This window comes from Melanotaenia boesemani, chromosome 23, assembly GCF_017639745.1.
Source record: "Melanotaenia boesemani isolate fMelBoe1 chromosome 23, fMelBoe1.pri, whole genome shotgun sequence".
NCBI lineage: Eukaryota > Metazoa > Chordata > Actinopteri > Atheriniformes > Melanotaeniidae > Melanotaenia > Melanotaenia boesemani.
Window position 1 is genome coordinate 15890372 of NC_055704.1, and position 22293 is coordinate 15912664.

The 22293-nt window shown below is 37.9% G+C and overlaps 2 protein-coding genes across 3 annotated transcripts in view; one reads left to right on the forward strand and one right to left on the reverse strand.

Annotated features, from left to right (window-relative positions):
* Window positions 1–3492, reverse strand: part of cerk (ceramide kinase) — a 41212-nt gene extending 37720 nt beyond the window's left edge. The window contains exon 1 of the mRNA XM_041978072.1: window positions 3265–3492. Within this exon, the coding sequence (XP_041834006.1) occupies window positions 3265–3400 (136 nt within the window). The 5' untranslated portion in view covers window positions 3401–3492. The remainder of the gene's footprint in view (window positions 1–3264) is intronic.
* A 1589-nt stretch (window positions 3493–5081) lies between these two features.
* Window positions 5082–22293, forward strand: part of tbc1d22a (TBC1 domain family, member 22a) — a 130419-nt gene continuing 113207 nt past the window's right edge. For both annotated transcript variants that reach the window (XM_041977416.1, XM_041977415.1), the window contains exons 1-5: window positions 5082–5280; window positions 5762–5818; window positions 9039–9222; window positions 9393–9639; window positions 13013–13195. In XM_041977416.1, coding sequence (XP_041833350.1) covers window positions 5219–5280; window positions 5762–5818; window positions 9039–9222; window positions 9393–9639; window positions 13013–13195 — 733 coding nt within the window. In that variant the 5' untranslated portion in view covers window positions 5082–5218. The remainder of the gene's footprint in view (window positions 5281–5761; window positions 5819–9038; window positions 9223–9392; window positions 9640–13012; window positions 13196–22293) is intronic.

Genomic DNA, 22293 nt, shown 5'->3' on the forward strand with positions numbered 1-22293 from the left:
TGCTTAGGCAAACAGATGGAGAAAAAAAGGACCGCCAAGGTGGAAGGTATGGCAGGAGAACAATCACTAGCAGCGCTAGCTGACTCTGCCAAAGTTCCAGCAAGAGAAAAATCAAACAGCAAAACTAAATTGGTTAAATTTTGTATGGTATTCTACGGTATTTCTATATGATATTTTGAATGGTATAATGGGCTTTTTTCTACGTTATTTTCCACAAATATCTACACCACATAGAAGAAAGTCTGTCTGTCCTCTTTCTGCAAAAGTTTTATGTTTTTCTTTATTTTAAAACCTAAAAGTAGAAATATAAATGTGTGTGTGAATGAAGTACATCTATAACAACATTTTCCAACATTAGCTAGCATCTCTTTCCAATACGTCTCTTAACTAGGAATCTGGCCTACGTTAAGATATTTGTAAAGCAAAGCAAAGTTATTAAAATACCTCAGTACCTAATACCAAAACTAAGCGCAGCCATGCCATACTGTACCATTTTTATTTATTTTGTTTTAATGGAAAAAATCCTATTGGTCTTAACTATACCAAGCTAACAGCCAAAGAGCTGCATGCTAATATGCTAAACTAAAAGACTGACTGTAGCAAACACCATATGGGCTCAGTACTAACATAATATTTGCATTGTTGTGGAAAACTTTTAACATTGCCACAGCTTGGAACAGGCAAATTAAAGATATTATGAGGTCTCATACTCTTAGCAAGGTACATGTAAGCTTTAACCACAATGATGGAAAAAAAATAAATGAGGTTGAAAAGATTAAAGCAAGGTTTTACAAACACAAGTCTAGGTGGGTCTGTAGGAAATTACCAAGCACATTAACAAAGTTGGGGTTATTTTAACTCTTGCAAATGCACACTATGAATAGTTTTTTTCATATGTTGTCATTAAAAAGAGTATGTATGATATTAGCAAGTGTTGTTTTACTGCTGGGTAACTTGTGTTTGAACATCCTACTTGTATAATTGCTCTTACTTGCATTAAATCTAGTAAACTAAAACAAGCTGATACTGCTTTTTATCTAAGTGCTAGTGGGTGCAAGTAGACATGGAAATACAGATAGTTCAGTTTAGTGCCTTTCTTTATCACTGCTGTATGCAAAGCTCATGGGATTGGGTGGTATTTGGTCAGAAAGGAATCAGGAGGAGTAGTTAAGATAACTATCAAGCTTTACATAAGTGTGCCTTTTTGCAACTTGCTGTACATGATCTTTACTACAGGCACTAAGCAAAATTAGAAAATACGATCTTCTGTTTTGGCCTGATTTCCAAAGCTGCCTGTACAAGTGAGGCTCTCACAGTTATTTATATATGCAACAGAGATAGTCAGGCTAAGATAACAAATACTGATGAAGCAAAAACTTCTTGGATCTCTCACTTACACTGGTTCAACCAAATCCACTGAAATGTCCACAGGTACCATTTAAAAGCACATTATCAAGATCAGTCTGATGTATATCAACTCCTCATATGATTTTTTAAAACACATATGTCAGGTATATATTAGAAAAACAATGAAAAAAAGTTTTAAAAAAAGCAAGCTGATGTGATTGTCAAGTTAGACATTCAACTTTTTCCCTGACTGACTGGTTTATACTGTGTGTACTGTGGCCAACAGGTAACTAAAATAAACATGTGAAGAGCAGCAGTCAGATTTTGATGTTTTAAATCAAAAGTAAATACATGAAGAACCACAGAAAGAAAGGAGTGGAGTTTTTGTTATTCTAGTTAATATGTAAAACATGTAAAAGGCAGAGATGGGGGATTTCATGTTTGGGAAGGTGGAAAGGAGTCAAAGAAAAGTCCAGTTACTGGGTACCTAAACTATATTGACTATTAATAATAAACAACCACTCAAAAATATAAATTATACAGAAAACTTGAATATGTAGTTCTTAACCTTTCCTTCTAACAGCAGTGTTTAAACTTATTAAATAATTTATTGGCAATGTGTCCTTTGATTCCTAAGTTTAGGGTAAACTATCCCCCTCTTCTCATGGTGATCACTAGGGGATGCTTTGATGAAGCCACATTGGAAATGGACTCAATAAATGGAAGTCTTTATGGCAGGTTATTATAGGACACTTGATACCACTTTACAGAAAGTCAATGGGGAGGTTTAAACTGAAGTGTGGAGTGCCAGCTGTAATCACTCTACTTGATATGGCACTGTAATTGCAGACCAGGGAACCCATCTAGGTGAACAAACATTAGCCTCGGGGGAATATAAGAACACCCAGATTAAGTGCAAATTGTCTGATGCAAAGGATGGAAACATTTGGAGGGGGGTTGTTTCACAAGCACATTAAAAGCAAATGGAAAACTTTGTTTACAGACCATTAAAGCAGTGCACGCTGGGGTATTAACTTACTTTCACCTTTAAGGAACATGTTTGTACCCATTAAGTTATGCATTCTGCCATGTTAATCATCAGGGAGGATACATTTATAAAGATAACATGTCAAAAGCAATGAACAATGTAAACAGGAAATAAATGGAAAAATTATGACTTGTTCTGGTCATGCTAGTGATTTTATAAAAGTGTTGCATGTACATAGACTTGAAGCTTAACGCTTTAACTCATAAAATCTGTTCACTTTGTGCCACGGGATTGCTTGTTGCTATTTGTAATAACATTTAAACTCAAAGTAGATTTAATCTTCTAGTGGAAAAGAAGAAATATAATGCACCCAGGAATGTAAAGCGGTGCCCACTGGAGAAGGAATCCAGTTTCCCATTTTATAAATGAATTAACTTAGGAACTCCCTCCTGATGGACATATCAATGGCAGTCAACTCTGCAGGATTCTTAGAAGAAGCAGATGCTTGTAATTAGCTACTTGTAGCTGAAAACCCACCTGTGACTTACTCTTGACAGTACAGACTTCTGCAAGAGCTACATGACCTAACTGTTCCCTCAGCATATGCATGATCCCGATGGGTTTGAGACAAGACAGCTGCTTCATGTGTTTTTTTTTTTTTTGGTTTTTTTTTGTATGTGCTGTGGTCAAATATTCTAAAAGCAAATCAAGTGCTGAATTGAAACGTATGCTTAAAAGCACTGAGATATTCTTCTTTTATGAGAACACACTTTTTTCTCTTTCTAAAATTACTTCGCTTTTTTTGTAACCTCTAAAACTTATTGTACAGTGACAACTTTATACAAAAATATCACTTCATAAGTTTAGGTCGGTAAAACAAGTGTGATTTTTTTTAAGTAATAACTAAGTCATTCTTCTGTTTTACTTACCTGCTTCAGAAATGCAAAAACTTCGTTTTCTGCTTTTCTCTATTTCCTTCCATGAAAAAGTAGTGCGATTTAGAACAACTTCTACCTGTCTTTGGTTTAGAAAAAGGCAGGACGACAGTAAGTTAGGTTGGTCCATAGTGTCGTCTTGACCTGTCACTAGTTACACCGTCCAAATGTCTTAACCCGAACTTTATTACACCCACGTTACAAAATGCGTCCAGCGCCTGCGTTGAGTTGACTCGGATTGTCGGTCAGAGAATGAGAGAGTTACAGCAAAGATCGTTTGTGAGAGAGATGCTTTCCTCTGATTAAAACAACAACAAACAAAAAAAACAAAACAAAAAAAAAAAAACACTTCAGTTTAAAAGACATTGGAAAGTTACTGGAACTCATCTTTGTTTCTGTTGTTACTGGAACTCATCTTTGTTTCTGTTAGTATCTCATGACTTACATACTAATTTTTATTAGGATAGCTGAAAGCAGAAAACAAGAATAAACATTGGTAAATGATGATAGATGCCATTTTTTACACAACAGTGGGTGTATAGCGTTTGAGATGGTTGCTATTTCTAACTTTACTACTTGATGTCTGTAACACACTGTTTTTTTTTTTTGTTTTTTTTTTTTAAAGCTAGTGTTAAAAGTGCAGTATCAAATAAGAAGAATGTGACTGGGAGGGAAAATTTTTGTAAAGCTAACTATTTACACAATTAATTTCTGTGGCAGAACCATATATATATATTTTTTTCTTGTATTTTTTACATTTGGCACCAGAACTTCAAAAATCTGGTTAATACGGGGTAATTGTAATAAGATAGAGTAAATTAATTAAATTAAAATACAACAATTGTATTATAGCAATTTGAATTAAAAATCTAACGTTAAAGGTCATTTGTAACTTCTCACCAGCAAAAGAGGACATGGCATTTACAATCATGGGAAAATGGAACAGAGTGAGACCTCTTTTCTTTTTTAATGCTTTTGCCAAGAGCAGTAAAACAGCTCCAGCTCGAAACATTTGAGCTTTCTAATACCTGAGTCAAAGCATTTTAATTTTGTCCTTAAAGACCAGTCTAAAAGCACAAACATCATAACTGCGCATTTATGTAATTTTAAAACATTCTATTTAATGTAAGACCCATCACTTTTTGGAAAGATGAGAATCTTATAAAGGATTTATTACGAATGAATAGATAATTCAACAGCGTTAATAGTGCTGGAGTGTTTTGTTGCCTTGGTATTTAATTGTACAATGATTTTCGAAAGCACTTATAGTTCTAACAAGGGACGTGTTCAAAAGGACTGCAGATGCGTTTAATTCAATAACATCATGAAACCTGAAGTCAGTGATCATTAGTGCATCAACCTAGACAAAACACGTTTTTGAAGAAAAAAAAAACAAGTGTCGTTCAATATTAAATTAAAACATATTCCATTTATTATATATATATATATATATATATATATATATATATATATATATATATATATATATATATATATATATAAATTAATTACAGAAATATTTTATAGATTTTTTTAACCGACAATCCCACTAAATAAATTAAGGCGTCTGTCAACAAAATTATTTGATGGTAATGCTTAATTGTGGGGATGGAAATCTTTCTTCTTCTCTGGTCCTGATGCTGGTGGTCTCTTTTGATTGACACACAGACTGTAGTTTCTGTCAACAAAGCAAAGATTGTGAAGCATGACGTCAGCCGCTCTTCCGTCTGCCGAAAAGCCGATCTTACTTGTGATTGGTTCACAACGCGGAAGAGAGGCTGTAGCCAATGATCGTTTCGTTTACTCGCCTATTAGGCAGTATCAACATGGCAGCTTTCTGAGTTTTGGAGGAGGGGACCTGCTGTAAATAAATACAAATTAAACAGTTTGGAGACAACGACAGCGTTAGGGTGTTCGAGCTTGGGACTTATTGGACTGTGGGGGGAAAATGTCGAGTGACGGAAATAAAAAACAATTCTGGAAAAGAGACGCAGCCAAGGTTCCTGGCAGGTAAGTGACGTGTTCCCTCTTGTTGGCTAGCTTAGCCTAACTAGCTTAACTCCACTGACGCTGTGCTTCCTTCAAACGCAGCTTTAATTTTGTTGGAGGCTATAATGATACTGCATAAAGTTACAACTTCGAGGTTCAACCCCATAACATGTAACACTTTCTGAGGCAAATTAGTTTCGCCTACACCGTTTATACTTTGCTGCTAATAGCTGCCAAAGAGCTACACTGCTAACAGTGGCTAACAGTTGAGCAATGTACCTACCGTCACAGTGTTCTAACCAATTGCACAGTGAGCATGTATATTGAAAGTGGCTGCAGTCTTGATACAAATTAAGTTCCGTTTAATTACCACGAGTTATATTCTTGATGAAAAAACATCAGAACCAGTATTCTTTTGAATAACTATAGGCTAACATGGTTAGCTTGGTAGCCAGTTAGAGATTAGTCCATTCATTACCTATCTCTCATCCTCACTTCACAGCATTCAGCATGTCTATGGCGCACAGCATCCACCCTTCGACCCACTTCTTCATGCAAAGTAAGTTAAATGTGCTTAGTCAGTATACGAAAATATCTGGTGATCTTTTTGAAGTAGTTGTCAAACTTTAGCCTCTCTTTTTTACCAGTTGATAAACTGAGCTTCAGAATACTGAATCATAGAATAGAATAGAATAGAAGTACTTTATTCATCCCAAGCTGGGAAATTTAGGTCATATTTGTCATATCATATTTGTGGCCCTTAGAGTTTGATTTAAAGCATTTGTTGGCAAGTGATGTGGCAGATTTGTTCTTCATATATTACCTTAAAATAGAAGATCCAATCTATTTGCTATTATCAATTTTTATTTTCAAATATTCATTTGTATGGATTAGCTTATTTTTTTTTTTTTACTTCTCTAAATAGATAAGCTTTTTATTGCTGTTTGATATCAGTGTTTATATTAATCTTTTGACAACTAGCAGTACACATCTTTGTGGAAAATTTAGTTTAGAATTTCATAAAACTGCTGTATACATATGAAAATACACATGCTTAAAGCTAAGTCCCTTGATATTTTTGTTTGGAGCTCCTATGGCTTTCACCTAACAGAATATTTTGAGATTGTTATTGGGTTTTAAATATTTATATAACAGAATTTCAGAATTATTGAATCGGTACCTCACCAGATACTGTGTCCCTGTTAGGGATGTAGAGTTTGTTTTGTCATTCAACAGCTGAGGAATACGCAAACTGTGACATTATGAGTTGGGATGAGACTATAATTGCAGTGTGTTTATATGTGTAAAGTCTCTCTCTCTTTTTTTTCTCTCTGTCTCTCTCTCTCTCTCTCTCTCTCACACACACACAAAGTTTTGCAGTATCATTCTAGAAGCTTGTTTGTGCTGCACAGCCTTTCCTGTTTTAGCTCACCACCATACCAGAAAATCTTGTTGCAAGATCTTTCTAAGAAAACAAACAATAGTTTTAGTTTTGTCCCCATTATTCAGGAAAAACTGGTACACACTTTTGTTTCAAAATCCTTACAGGAACACTATTAATGAATTGCATTCTCTAAACCCTTACCGTAACCATTACAACTGAATACCCAAACCTAACTAAAATCTTAGGTTAGGTTCTTTTTTCATAATGATAATTCTAATACCTAACCCTTAAAGATTTAACCCTCTGAAATCTCTTTTTATCCGTGGGGCCACAGTTTGGTCCCCAAGTTGACAGATAGCCCCCAAAATTTAGTGTCCTTTCAGCTTTTGATACTCATTACAATACATGTTAAATATTCTGCAACAAGCAAGAACTTTTTTCTTGTTCTTGCGGCCTCATGAACAAGAACAAACTTCTCACTTCTCGCACAGTATGTACCAAGCTTTACACATATAAAAAAGTTATGGTGCAAGCATGCTTATATGGACACTTTCTGCTCTGTGTCCTTACTCCATTTAATTTTTTCCACCCTCCTTTCCTCAGCTAAACAGGGAAGATTGAGTGTAAAACCCCTTCACATGTGCTTTGATTTCCAATTTATTTGGTGACAACTAAATAAGTTAGTGTTGTAAGATTTACCCATCCTTATGGTTTTCTATAGCATCTAGAATATGAATATACTGCAGCTTATGTATCACATTTAACAAGACAAAATGGCAAACTACTGCAGTTACAGTAACTGACAGATTTGTACAGCTGTCATGGGTTAAGCCTGTTACATACTCCACAGAGAACTTCCTTCTTATTCTCGAGGTAGCGAGAACAAAATGATGCATTTTGTTCTCCCAGCCCTGGTTTGGGAGTTCTTGCGTCTTGCTCTCCATACATCACCTGGGTATAAATCTTTTCCTGTGTGATGCCCGAGAACAACTGTGTGATTTGTTGGCGTTTGTTCTTGTCCTCTGTTCTTGTGGCGTATGTAACAAGCTTTAATTTCATATGACCAGCAGTCAAGTGGAGTCTGACAGGTTGAGATATCAAGAAAACAAATAACAGAACTGTTCAAACTTTACTTTTTATAGTTTTTACCAGTGATAATCAGCTGCAGCGCTGAGTCTTTCTTTTCTTTCAGCTTCTGAATCAAATGAACAAGATAAATGTGTTTTAGCTGTGGGTAAAGTTTCTGCCCTATCTACCACGTATTGGCATTTTCAGATGCTCCTATTAACTGCTGTTTTATTTAACACCACACTGCACGTCTTAGCTTCATATGATTTTTAAAAGCAAGATGACATGTTATGAAAATGTTATTGTAGTGCTTAAATAATTTTATGTGGTACTGCAGCTTATTCTCTGATAAACAGCTTAAATAGTACAGAGCTGTTATTACCACTGTTTGAAACAATGTAAGGACTTGAAATGTAGGTCAAGATTTTTTATTTATGATTTTATTTATTTATTTCTTTTTTTGCTTTTAGGAATTGTCAGTCAACAGCACTTTTTACCCAGTGGAAATTATAATACCAAGTCAGCTTGTAGATAAAACTGCATGTCTGTAGAGCAGAACTCCCAATAGTACAGCAAAATAGCATCCCATCCAAAGCCCCCCCCCCAGGTCTCTCTCTTCCACTGCCAGTGTGTGCCTGGATCAATCTCTATTTAGATAAACAACATACTCGACTAAAGAGATGACGAGCAGAACAACAGCTATGCTTGTTTTGAAGACAGACTGTGCAAAGCTGCAGCCCAGCTGAGCCCAAATATAGTCTAAAGATCAGTATTTGCATGCCAATATGGAAACCATGTACATAGCCTTATCAACACTATGACGGTGATGCACTTGTCCACTGTACTGGGCTGAGGCATGAGCTGGATCAGCAGGGAAAGTAACCACAGCTAAATGTAAGTTTGGATTGAGCTCTTTCATCTAATTCAATTATGAAATCCCTGGAAAGAGAAGGGGCATAATTTGAAGAAAATAATTTTTTGGTTTGGGCTTTTGTGGCAGCCATTACCACTATGCTATGATGGGCACAGTCAGTTTGCTAAATCACAGCAAGTTGTGCTTGTAAATGTCATGCCATTCAAGGAACTGAAACTAAACAGAAACAGCAAGTTGATCCAAGTTCACACTTGAAAATGCACCATGGACTACTTTAAAACTTCAAGTGAAACTTCAGGAAGCATGGATAGGTGTTATGCTTTGTAAGGAAAACAGTTTAAAGTTAAAACCAGTCATCATCATGTTGGCTCAATATTTCAAACCATAAAACATAAGGATGATTAATACATGATTAATTTACTCTTTTCCCCACCCTCTCTGTCTGTCCTCCAGTCTTATTAAAGCTGGCAACAAGCCTCCTCCAGCCACACCAGGCAAGCCCAAGAAGGCAACCACCTTCCAGGAGTTTGAGAGCATAACAAGTGATGCTTGGGATGTCGGGGATGACGATGATGAGTTGCTGGCCATGGCTGCACAGAACCTTAATATCGAGGTTGTCATGGAGACGGCCAATAAGGTAAACAGATCGACTGGCTTGATACTTAGTTTTCTTGGACAGTTGTTGTATCCACTACGATCACATCGTTAATCATAGGGTATAAGTGTGGAGTGTAAGAACTCCTGTTTGAAGTCTGCAAAACTTCAGGCTCACCTTTGTCCCACTTTCTGTTTGTGTGACCTGCACAGGTGATTGAGAATCATAGTAAACAGCAGGAGAGACAGAGGCAAGATGACACAACAGAGCTGGATCAAAGAGAAGAGGACACGCAGGAGGAGGTGGCAGAGGAGGACGATGATGAAGAAGATGAGGAGAGCAGGGTGGAGGAAGCAGATGCAATCAGTCCCGATGTGCCCTTCGCGTCGCAGAGCAGCCCTTACACTGATAGCCGTCTGGTGAAATCCCACAGCGAAGCTCCAGTTGGGTCACCGAAAGGTCAGTGAACTTGAAACGGAGAGAATATTCACACATTACATTGATAACATTGATGGTTTGTGAAGTTTCCTTTAAGATAAGTGAACACACTCGGCGATACGCTGACTTACTTTTGCAATCTAAACTTTCCAACTATAAAGTGTTTCCCATCAGCATTATGCATTGTGCATTCAGTTGTTGCTGCCTCATGGATAATTTGTGTCATCACATTCAGCCAGTATTGAGCCTCCACCAAACAATACAGGTGCATTACAGCAGGGAATGGAAGCTGTTGTAATGTCGTGCTCTGATTGGACTCGGTCCGCACTAAAAAAAAACAGGCTCTATTGATTTCAAGTTGCTGTCATTATTTTTCACACTTCTTCACAACTCATGAATATGATTTCACCTGCTTTGTTTTTTAGACTGTTTCTACCTGAGTGGATGCACTGCAGTTTACTCAAATTATGAAATGAAGGAGAAGAAAAAGAACAATTAAAAGTAGTTAAAGCTCTATTAAGTAAGAAAATGACATGATGGGACATTTCCATGTGTTTGTAGTCAAATGGTTATGAAGAAAAAAAATCAAGAAATGCATTTTAATGAAGAGCAGTTTTCAAAGTAGTCCCTGGGGCAACTGCTTCCTCTTATCTTGCTTCCCTCTACCTTTATGTTTGATCATCAAATGCAGGAATAAGAGACATCTTTCCTCCACCTCATCCTGATCAGTTAGCTCCTGATTTTTTGTTTTAATCTTAACAAGTGTTTTCTGGCAGGGCTGCAGTTATTGAGGTGGACCTGTATTGAACACCATCTCAGTGTTTTCACTTTTCAAACTTAAAATGGGACGTTGCCATATTATAGTGCAACAGTGCGTCTGTATACGCAGGAACACCAGCATCAGTACCTTGTGAATGTTGTGGCTGACTGTTGTGCTGTCTGGCAGGTCATTTGCCTTTCTGTCTGGGTATCTGCTAGTCTGACTGTCGCTGTGTTTAGATACAGAAAGCATGAGCTGCACATTGCCTTCAGGCAACTTCTCTCATCTCTGTTGTCTTGTAGAGAAGACAACACACAGGCAAAGTCTCTTCTCTTCTCTTCTCTTCTCTTCTCTTCTCTTCTCTTCTCTTCTCTTCTCTTCTCTTCTCTTCTCTGGTGTGTTGCATATTATCTGTCCATCAGATACGTGCTACTATTGGACTGTAGATGGGGGAAGCACTCTCCATGATTTTTGTACTTGCAGGTGTGTGTTTCTCTCCTTCAGTCTGTTTATTGCATTGTAAATAACAAGTGAATATGACTTAACTTCCTCAAACTTGCCTTTTCCATTAATTTGGCCTTTTAAAAGTTGACTTATTAAATGGATATTTTGACACAAAAGGTTCCACTACTGAGATGATGCTGCCTGCTGTAATAATCTTTTTCATTTTTGTAAGTGCAAATAAAGTACTTGAGAACAGATTTGTAGCCTTTTATTTGCTCTTGTAAAACTGGAAAAACGATATTAAAACCAGAAACCGGCCAGTTTGCTTAATTGTTATGGGATGTTTGTGCAGTTCTGTGGGCAGGAGGCGTTTTGTAGATTTGCTCTTGCATGACGAGCTGTTGACTGGGACTGGGAGAAAATCTGTCCCCATGTTCAAGTCCACCAACTTGGAGTTTTTGTGTCTGTTGAGTTTATTTTGCGTGACTCTTCTTGCAATTTGCAGCACATCTGGGGGAACATGTGGAGCTTGGAAGTCTAAATTAATGTTTGTCTGTCTATTGCGGGTCCTTAATGCTAGAAAGAGAAATACTCCCAACAAGTAAAACTACTCACTGCAAAACAAGCAATTGACAGCTGCTACATTTATTACCAACTGGATCAATAAATAGTTTCAAAGCCCAACAATGATGTTACATTTAAAATAGAGGTCGACCGATTTTAGTTTTACTACAGTTGATGCCGATTTTTCATAATCAGGGCAGCAGTTGTTTGTCATGTATTGCTATGAGCAAGCAGTAATTGATTCTTTGTCAAAGAAGAGAGAAAACTAAAGGAAAGAAAATGGGTTACATCAACAAATGAGAAATATGGAGAGTCAAGAAAAAGCATGCCTGCTTGTTCAACCTGGCATGATGGAAAGGTTTGTCTTTGGTTAGAGTTGTGGGATATTCCTCAAATTAAGATGTAATTAATTTTTTCTGTGACTTTTCGAGTGCTGTGGGTAAAATAGCTTTATTGTTGTATTTTGCCATAGCAGGTTCTAAAGTGATTGAGTGATTAGTTAAATAAAATAATTTAGTTTATTCATACTGCACAGCTTTCTGTTCATATCTGCTGTCCTGAATACTTCACAGCATCATAGAACTTGGAGGCATGCACCATTTAATAAATAAACGTGTCTACAGTCAATTGATGTCCAAATCTATGTTTATGTGAAAAAGTAGTAAAAGCAGGACACCCTGCTCTCAGTAGTTCCTGCTGAGATGCAACAAAATGTGACAGAATATTTCTTTTATGTGACCCTTCACTCCACACAAGCTTCATTATTAAACATGCATGTGTTGACAGATGAATGAAACATGAACAATGTGGCATTGAAATCCTGGTTTTGGTTTTCCATCAGCTGATACTGAGGATGCTTTGGCTCAAGGATTAGTCGCCCAGTTAACGTATGGGGATCTGTAATAGCACAGATCATCTCATGTTTGCCTGGCTGTTCCCCATTTTTACTCCTCGTTGACTTTTTGTGTTTCAGCAGCAACTACACTGCTATTAATTTCATTATTATGCTCAGATGTTAGCTGAAGCTCATTATTAATGATCTTAAAAACAAAACTAGATGAATCAGTAGGGATTAGAAACTGGAGGCACCTCATGATTCAGTGTGATTATTCTCTGTGCTGGAAAGTCATTATAAAAAGATTATTGATGCTTCTTTTTTTTTTCCAGACACAACTTTGACTACTTGGTTACTTTCTCAGCTGAATATTTGTAACAATAAACTATTAATTTACCTCCAATATCTTTTACTAATAAAACAAACTCAAGCTAACTAAAAGTTTACAATTGCCAATGTATTTTCTAGCATTGATAATGAACCAGCAGGATTCCTCCCTTTTTCATTTCATTCAAGGTTACCCGATAAATTAACATATAAAACAAGTCATTTTTATTTGTTTATTTATTTTAATCAATTCAGTATCGTTGACATCTGCATTTTCATAAATCTAAATTTAGAACATTAAGTAAATTTGCTGTGAAAACTTGAACTTCTAAATAAAACTTTCATATAGTTTTACTTCTGCATAAATATATATGTGGTAAACAGCACCAGCATTATCTGAAATCCCACCATTTGTTGTGTGGGTGTTTATGTAATCCATCTTTGTCTCATTTCTATTTCACCAGATGCAGCAGGTGAGCGCGCAGCCCTCCACAGACAGCAGTCTCTGCCCCACCGGCCGCCCGTCATCCCACTTGTGGCTCGCATGGCCGACCAGAACACATCCGGCACCCCTGCAATGACAGAGAGGGAAGCGTCCCGTCTGGATAAGTTCAAACAGTTGCTGGCCGGGCCCAACACAGATCTAGGTAAGAGATCCTCACCCGAGGTTTGGTGCTACCGAGCATATTGGAGTCACTGTTCCACGAACTAGCTGTAGTCTTTGTCTAGTTATTTTCACTTGTACTTCTTTATTTTCTTTCACTCTTTCTGCCAGCTGTGCTGCGCTGTTAATGATGCTGTGAGGGGGGGAAGTCATCCAGCCATCTGGTCATATAGATTACAAGGGAAGAGGGGGGGGGGACAACAATAACAAAAAAGGCAAATGACAAGCCTTTGTTCTAACCATACGACAGGCCTTTATTATTTATCCAACCCCAGAGACTTTCCAACCCTAGTGGCCATGAAACCCTCGTAGGACCTCTCTCTTTACAGTTGACTTTGTGTCCTTTGAAACTAACTTTCAGCAACAGACCAACTTGTTGCACTAATGCCTTTGTGTCAAGAAGATGAACTACATCGATGCCTCAGTGCACATGCTGAGTTGTGAGGTCGAGCCCATGACTGGTCTATAATTTACTGCATGTTATGTGTTACAGTGATTTTAAAGCAGACGGAGCAGCAACAGCCTTGATTCTATGGAGCGAAATGCTGCTAAGCTGGATTTTTACTCGGCGTAGCTGACGCTGCAGGTAGCAAGGACGGGAATCAGGACACACAAAAGAAATGTTTTATTAAAATTATTTTAAGTTTCTCATCTCGAATAGAATCTGATCTTAATTTATTAAAGCCAAAAAATCTACCAGGTGTTACTGACTTATTAGACACTTATTTTTTTTTAGAGCTGTACATTTTTCTTAGTATTCTTTAATAAAATATTGTAAAAATCTCAGATATTGAATCTGTGCTTGTTGCTACAATGATTTAAAGTTTTTTCCTTCACAGCAAAACCAACATTTCCTTTTCAGCTCAGTCTCTTTTAAAAAGGGGTTTAATGGTAATATTTGTCACAAAAAAGCCTTTCATCGTAAATCGACAGTCCAGGCTGATAAAATGTGTGAATGATAAATGGATCTACTTGTTTTCTACATTTTTCAAGCATTCCATACAGTTTTGTTGTAAAATGAGATGTTGTTGGCAGAATTCAAATGTGAGAAGAGTTATCTTGAAGTTCATCTTCCCAAGAGGTAGACACTTTTGATTTTATGACTTGATCATGAGACTTTCTGGAAGCCTTATGAAGTAGTAGTAGTTTTTACTGTCATTGGTGTGTGTCAGATCAGAAATTGATGTCAGTAGATCATCTGGATTCTTATTTCTCCACACATTAATATCCTGACATGCTGGCTTTATTTTTTGCTTACTTGGAAATAGTCGTCCAACATAAAAACAGAGCAGGTAATTTCATACTAGAGAGAATTCTTTTAAGAGCTCTGGGATCAGGAACATAACTGAAACTGAAGTACTATAATTCACTGAGGGTGTCTGGGTGCATGAAACAAAGTCCAGATTAATGTTTCCTTAACTTCCTGTAAAATCACTTGCATAAAACACTGAACTTTATCCCCAAGATTTTCTTTCATATATTATTTAAAGTGGTCTTATACTTAAGTTAAGACCCTAAAATTTGTGAAGCTGTTGGGATTTAAAGGACGAATGGAGGAAATGAACACAGAGAAAACTTTGTAGAACAACTTCTGATTTGTCTGGCTGTTTACTGTAAACTTTCTGTTCTGTTTAATCTACGTCACAATTAATGATTGCCTTGTAGTTCTATGGCATATGAGAAGCCATTATTTCTGATGTAGGTCAGGTTCACTAGTCAGTGAGATGTATCATTCACCGAGCCTCAGCTACCCTCACCCACTGCAGCGTGGTGAAGTTCCATAAACAAGAGATGGATTATATCGTAGCGTGCTTCAATGAGCCCTCGCTCAGCATGAATATCAGTTCATTAGCAGGAAGAATCCAGATTTAATCAATATCCTTTCTTCTGTTATACTTTGTAAATCAAATATAGGATGTTATTTTAAATAATTTTGCTAAGCGTGACTACAAGAAAACAGTTTTCATGATCTTAGCTATTCAAGGGATTCTGCAAGACAAGTTTGGCTAAGTTTGCAGTTTAAGTAGTAGTTGGTAACCTTACACCTGCTGCTTTACTTTTCATTTGTAGATTGTTTTAATGTGAAGATACATAGGCTGGGAGGATTACTTAAGATCCTTAAATGTAACCAGTAAATTTAATTAAGAGGAAATGACCTTCCTCATCACACTGCTTCATTGTGTGAGATCTTTATAAACAACGCAAAGTTGTTTACAAGTCATTGGTGTTGGTCAACAGTGATTGCAGCTGGCTCTAGCGAAGTGTATCTCGTACATCAGCAGTGTCTCAAGATGTCGGCCCCCATTAGGGTCTGCCAGGCGTCACATGCTGACTGTCTAAATTTAGTTTAGTCTCTGTGCCATGATTAGATAGGCGAGCCACGCTGCCGGCTGCTGGCAGCATGAAAGATGAACTTCATTCACGGGACATAATTAAGTGAAGTATTGGAGGAGGAGAAGGGGGGTGGGGTGCTGAGAGGCGATGGTGGTGGGGGAGGGGAGAAGGATGGGGCAGATAAGATAAGATAAGATAAAACTTTAATGATCCCCGCGGGGAAATGGGGTCATTGCATCTCCAGAGAAAGGGACACGATGAGAATTCAGAAAGCCTAAAAAAAAAAAAAAAAAAAGAAATCGCCAACATCCAGAGGAATTTTAAATGTCGTGGACAGATTATTTTTTTTAATGCAAAAACAAATGAAGCATCTGCTTGCTCAAAATTAAGTCACTCTTACTTCCAGGGAGAGTAAGATGGAACAATTTTCATTTAAAGGTGAGACTATCAGACAGGTTCCACTCCTTGTCCTAAATGGGAAGGTCACCCTTCCTGTTTGCTGCCTGTGACACATTTACACTCATACAAATTCATACACATACCAGTAGATGGTATCAGCGGGAAAGACGCCCCCTTGTGTAAAATTGAAATGTGACCGGCTGTCCTTGATCGCAAAGGACAGGGGCTGCGATGATCCATTAGCTGGTTCTTCTCTTGAATGGTGTAATTAATTGCACGGGCAGCCATATTTTTGGGCCAAACCCCTTCTTCCCTGCCATGTCAGTGCTGCTTCTCTAGAGTCCACGTGTGTGTTCATTTGTATCTGACTGTGTTGGTCAGCGTGACAGCCTATCAACACTCGCCTCTTGATGTAGTTTTCTAGCCTTGCACTGAGGGGATGTACACCCGTCCACGATCTCTTCTGCATACAGATCCTTACCCGGCCTGTCAGTTTTCTCGTCTTTGTCTCTCTGACTCTGTCCGGCTGTCTTCTCATTGAGCCTTGTGACAGGTTGTGACAGGAGTCTGTTTAGCATGTAAGGTCGTTTAGAAGGTGACGACCTGTTGGTGTGTGAGAGAAGGGTGATTGATGTCAGTTTGATCTCAGCTAATTATTCCTGATGTCCTGAGGCGAGCGTGTCTGTTGAGTGAACCTGAACATGTCACCCACTGTAAGCTCAGTCACTGGGAAGACACTTCAGTAAGGAAATTGTGGAAACCAGGGAAAATAGCCAGTCCCATATGGGCTTTAACTTCTTGTTACTGCTCTACTTTCAACTACATTCTGTTTGGAAGGCTGTGATGTTTGCAGAGATACAATAATCCGGAATCCTTATGTCAAAGCAAATGTCAGTAAATCATATTTGTGTCTTTTCAGATCAGAAACAGACTCTTTTTCAGCTTAGATGCGATTCACAAAGTTACCCTCCTCCCCAAGTCTTCTTTGAGAAGTTAAACAAATTTCCTCAAGTAAACTTTTCTTTTATTTTTTACCATTTTGGTTCTAGAATGCGCCGCTAGGTGGCAGCAGCAATTGTAGTAGCTCTGTTTTTAACTTATTGAATTAACAAACTGATCAAGAAAGCCGGTTCTGTGCTTGGAGTAACTCTGGAGCCGCTGGAGTTGATCATCAAAAAAAAAAGAATTCTGTACAAGCTGACGAAGATAACGGAAGATCCTTCACACCCTCTACACAACGCCGTGACGAAACAACAGAGTGTGTTCAGTGGGAGGCTTGTTCAAGTCCGATGCAAGACAGAGAGATACAGAAGATCCTTCCTTCCAGCAGCTATCAGGCTGAAGAACAAAGCCCTTAATTAATTAATGTGATTGTTTTACTAAAAAAAAAAAAAAAAAAAAATTACTACTACTACAATATTGAATTTCCCTTTGGGATTAATAAAGTATTTTTCATTCATTCATTTCATTCATTTCCATTGACCTTATTCCCATCCTCTAATTGCACTCGAGTTATTTGATTTCCTCCAACAGTTCAAATACAGAGATGTTTTAAATTGTAAACCTGAAGTGGACACAGGTGGTTCATCATTGTCTGTCTGTCTTGCAACCTGTTCGGTCTAACCCCCTCCTCTTTCCTGATGGCAGGTGTGATAGCCTCCAGGCCTGAGCAACTCTGAACAGGATTAAACAGTCAAAGTGTGGAATGAGGTGTCCTTGTGTGATGCCACTTTGTGTTTGGGGTCTGTGATAGTGGTTTACAAAAGGCACTTTGAGTTTAGTTTAAAGTCACTGTTTTTATAGTTTTTGTTCAGAATCAGAACAAGCTGCTGGCTTTAGATCAGTGATAAAAACCTAATGCTTCCTGTTGTTTACAATGACAGTAAACAGATTGCAATTGTCTGATATGATTTCTGGAGTTTAAAATTTTTGGATTTTTGCTTTTGTTGTGTTTATTAATGTAGTTTACTGCGCTTTGTCTTTGGTGTTGTATACTTACTGTGAGCCGCTTGGTCTGTGTCAGAGTTTGAGTCAAATTTCTGGACTTCATACATTTGTTTTTTCTTTTTTTCTTTCTTTCTTTTATTTATTTATTTATTTTTTATAGATTTTAAGACCAAGAGCCAGCATCTGACATCATGCTGGACTCCAGAAAAGCTGCTGTTGCTATGGCAATGATCCTTTCTTGTCTGTGCTTTTTTCAGAGTTTATCCTTACTCCTTCCACTTTGCCCTTTTCATCAGTTCCTTCTTAATCTTTCTCCTAGCATTTTTTTCATCCTTTCAGTTTGCTCTTTATGTGTTCATTATATGAGGCAGATTCAACTTCATGCCTGTACTCCCACATGTTCACAAACACATGCTGAACATACTGGGGCCATCACCATAAGTAAGATACAATAACAAAGACGCTGTAGGCCAATGAAAAGAACAAAGAAAATAAAAGCAAATAAGTTCATCCTTATCGAAAACAACTTTCCTCTCACTGCCTCGCTGCCTGTCACTATGTCTCTATACTCTGTTGGGGGAGCTGCTGCTCTTTGTTGCTGCTGCAGCACCACAGCACGCTCCTTCATAACTACCATCGTTCTCATTGCTGCAACCCTGGTTAGGAGCCCTTCTGCTTTCTGCCACGGTTTGCTTGCTCCACACTCGGCAACGCTGCAATCTGCAATCCTGTTACACAGCAGTCACCATGTGATAGGCTTACCATCAGCACTGTTTGCAAAGTTAATAGACGCCATCAAAGTGTGAAGTGGAGATGTAATTCAATTTAACTCTGTCCTAATGGCTTGCCTTAAAGCACTGTTCATGTGTGACAATTTCACTGGTGTGTGTCATCGGCTTGGAGAGTGAAGGGATAATGCAGTATTAGACTATGTAAGTAAGTAGACAGTAAAATTAAAGTCACATCTACAAAGAGAGGGGTTTTCATGTGAGTCAGCAGGACATCAGCAGAGTTTATTTGATAAATGCTACAGAACATGGACACAGTGCTCGGTTGGTTGCTTTCTGTGTAGGTCTGCTATTCTTAGAAAGAGGAACTGGACGAACAGTGGTTTATCATTTTCCTTCCCTTTTTTTTTGTTCCTTGTATAGTAACCTTGCTAACAGTCATGGTGCATAAATGTTCAAATGTGTGTGTGCCTCCTAGCTTGTCCCAAGGCGTAACACCTGACTTAATAAGCTTGGTCCAACCACCAGCTGTCTCCTATGTCAGTATCTTTCCAGATTGTCTGGCTCAGTTTATTCATATTTTACACCATGTGGTCTTTCATGAGAGTTGTTCATCCTTTCTTCTTTCAATCAGCTTGACTGAGCTGATCACAGATGTTACCGTGGACACCTTTTCTCTGCTGGCCACTGTGAAGTGTTGCCATGTCTGCAGGAAAAGACATTTTGTGTTCAGTGCCAGTTTTAGTATAATTCCACAACTTATTGACAAACTTCAGCAATTTACTAGTTTGCAATTTAAGATAAAATGACACAATATGGCAACTTGACAAGACATGGTAAATGTATTTATTAACTGTTAAATGATGTTCAGATATACATGGTTGATAGCACAGGCTTGTTTCATGTGATTTTGCTGCTGATTTCTTAAACAGTCAGGGAATTTATATATTAATACAAAGGTTATGGCTAGAGTATATAAAAAATTTAACTCTAATATGATTATATTTTAATATTAAACATGATAATGCTATATTATTTGTCATTTTTAGCAGCCAGGTTTGAGCATAGTATCCAGCTCAAATTAGAAAAGTCAGATTTTTGCTGGCCTGATGATTCAGCTATTATTTACTGCATCTAAAGATGAACATTGATGCATCCTGAGAGATGTCAAATATTTGTATTTTATAAAAAAAATGTCTGAGTGAGCAAGTCAACATCTCCATCAACCAATACAAAAGGAGTTTTCAGTGCTTTTTGATTTAGATTTTATTAAAAGACAAACATTGCTAACATAATGGAGGATTGGTGGATCTTAATACAGCGTAGGCAACCAAACAAGACTTTTTAAACTGCAATTTTGCCACAACTCAGCGATGTGGAAAACCAAAACACACACAAAAAAGATTTTTATTTCCACAGCATCACTGCTTTTGTAACATGATGCTGCTTATATATGAGAATGATTATTGAATTTACCTACAAGAGTTGCATTTTCAAAACTTTATGCCAAAATAAGTGTAAATTTAAAACAATAACTCATTCATTCATTATCTGTACTGCTTAGTCCATTATGGGTTGTGGGTAAGTTGGAGTCTATTCTAGCATTTTAGCAGGTGAGAGGCAGGGTACACCCTGGACAGGTCACCAGTCCATCGCAGGGCCAACACAGAGAGACAAACAAGAATTTCGAGTGACCAATTAACCTGACATACATGTCTTTGGACAATGGGAGGAAGCCAGAGAACCCCAGAGAGAACCCATGCATACATGGGGAGAACATGCAAACGCCACACAGAAAGGCCACTTCCTCCGAGGTTTGAACCTCCCCATAGCCGAGGCTTGAACCAGTGACCTTCTTGCTGTGAGGCTGCGTTGCTAACCACTACAACATCGTGCATCCCAGTAACTATCAACTATTTTTCCTGATACATAAAGAAACAAAAATACTCTGATTTAAGGTAAAATATATATTTTTTTTTATTGTAGTGGGCAATTTTGTGTGCAGCCAAAAGTCAACATAAATACATGCATACAGACTATGACATATACAGAACATATTTCATATGTAAAAGGCAGAGGAGGCACAATAGGTGAGCTACCTCACGCTGATAAGCAAGACAATGGCAGAAGAGAGGGATAAACGAGTTTTAAATCAGTTTGTTTTACATCTGGACAGAATATATCTGTGAGATGGAAACAGTCTGTATTCATTAAATGGAAAGGTTTTACTCCCCAGAACATCTTGAGCCCTGTATAGTGCAAAGATCTTCTGGCATTTTATTTAATGCATATTTGAAAGCTGCAAACCAACACCACAATTTCTTTAAATGAGTTGTTTTCATTTAGAATTAAAATTGAATATTTGTATTAATCAAATTCTAAGAAGTGTATCAGAGTTACAGTAAACTGAACTACTTTGCTCTGTTGTACCCCATGTTTAGATATTCAATAGGTTTATTTGGGAGCAATGCACAGCTCTTGTATACTACACACCATACACAACAGTTGCCCCAGATTTAGAAATAATAGCTGCTGGGCAAGCTTTACTCTGAGTCCTCCACTTGGACTTGAAAATTCACTAATTAAGTATCTTACACTGAAAGCTCTTGTAGGCTTCATCAAAGCAAAGTCATCCACATCTAGACAAATGAATGTGCAAACTATTTTTTCATACCAAAAGCATGCACCCTTCTGGACACATTGTGCCACCTGTACACTCCTCTGTGCTCAGTGTCCCCTCACAGCCATCTGGGCCATCCATCAGGCCTCCTGAGCAGGTATAATCCAGGGAGGGAGTATCTTTTTTTTACAAGAGTCCCATTAGTTTATGAGCCGTCTGCTCTCTGGTGCTATTGCTTTGTCCTTTAGATGAGTTGGACCATTTAGGACTCTCGCAAAGCATTCAAGGTTTATAGAAAGGGAGCTTAACTTTTTAATACACTGCATGATGAAGGTGTCTGTCCTCATTGTATTGTTTGTCTGACCTCAGTGGCAGAAAAGGCTCAGGATGACACCCAGTAAGGGATACAATCAATCTGCTTTATAATCACTGTTTTGAATTACAGTTAGCACAAGATAAAAATGACCTTACAGTGGGAGCATTTAAAGTTTTAGTGCCACATTTGTATTTGAAAGCCTCTGTTTCATAGGTGTGCATGGTATGCTCATGCATAAACGTGTGTGGTGTTGCATGCCTTGTGGTGTTTTGCCCCAGTGCTCGCGCTCCGTATGGATGATGCTTGAATAGTGCATGGCTTCAGCCTGCCAACCGTCTTTGCTCATGCTCCCTTCAGCTCCCTGCTCAGCCAGCACTGACTGACAGCACTTCTTCCCTCTCTCACTGTCTTCTGTTCTTCTTACCGGCCTTCACAGAATTGTGCACACAGGCAGGTGGGCTGACTGACAGGCAGGTAGACAAGTAGACATGGGAGAGATGCAGGTACACATTCTACCATAAACACATACAGTAAGAGAAATACACAAACTTTCTCTCCTTGAATTCATTAGATTTTATTCATATTGCTTTGATTTTTATGAGCTTTCACTCGGTCAGTTTGGCTTGTGGGATCCATTTTTCAGTCTTTTTCAGGCAGTGTTCACCCCTTTATCAGTCTAAGTAATTCTAGTTGTGAAAGTTGTTTTTGGAGCACAGTTAAGATTGAAGTATTCATCA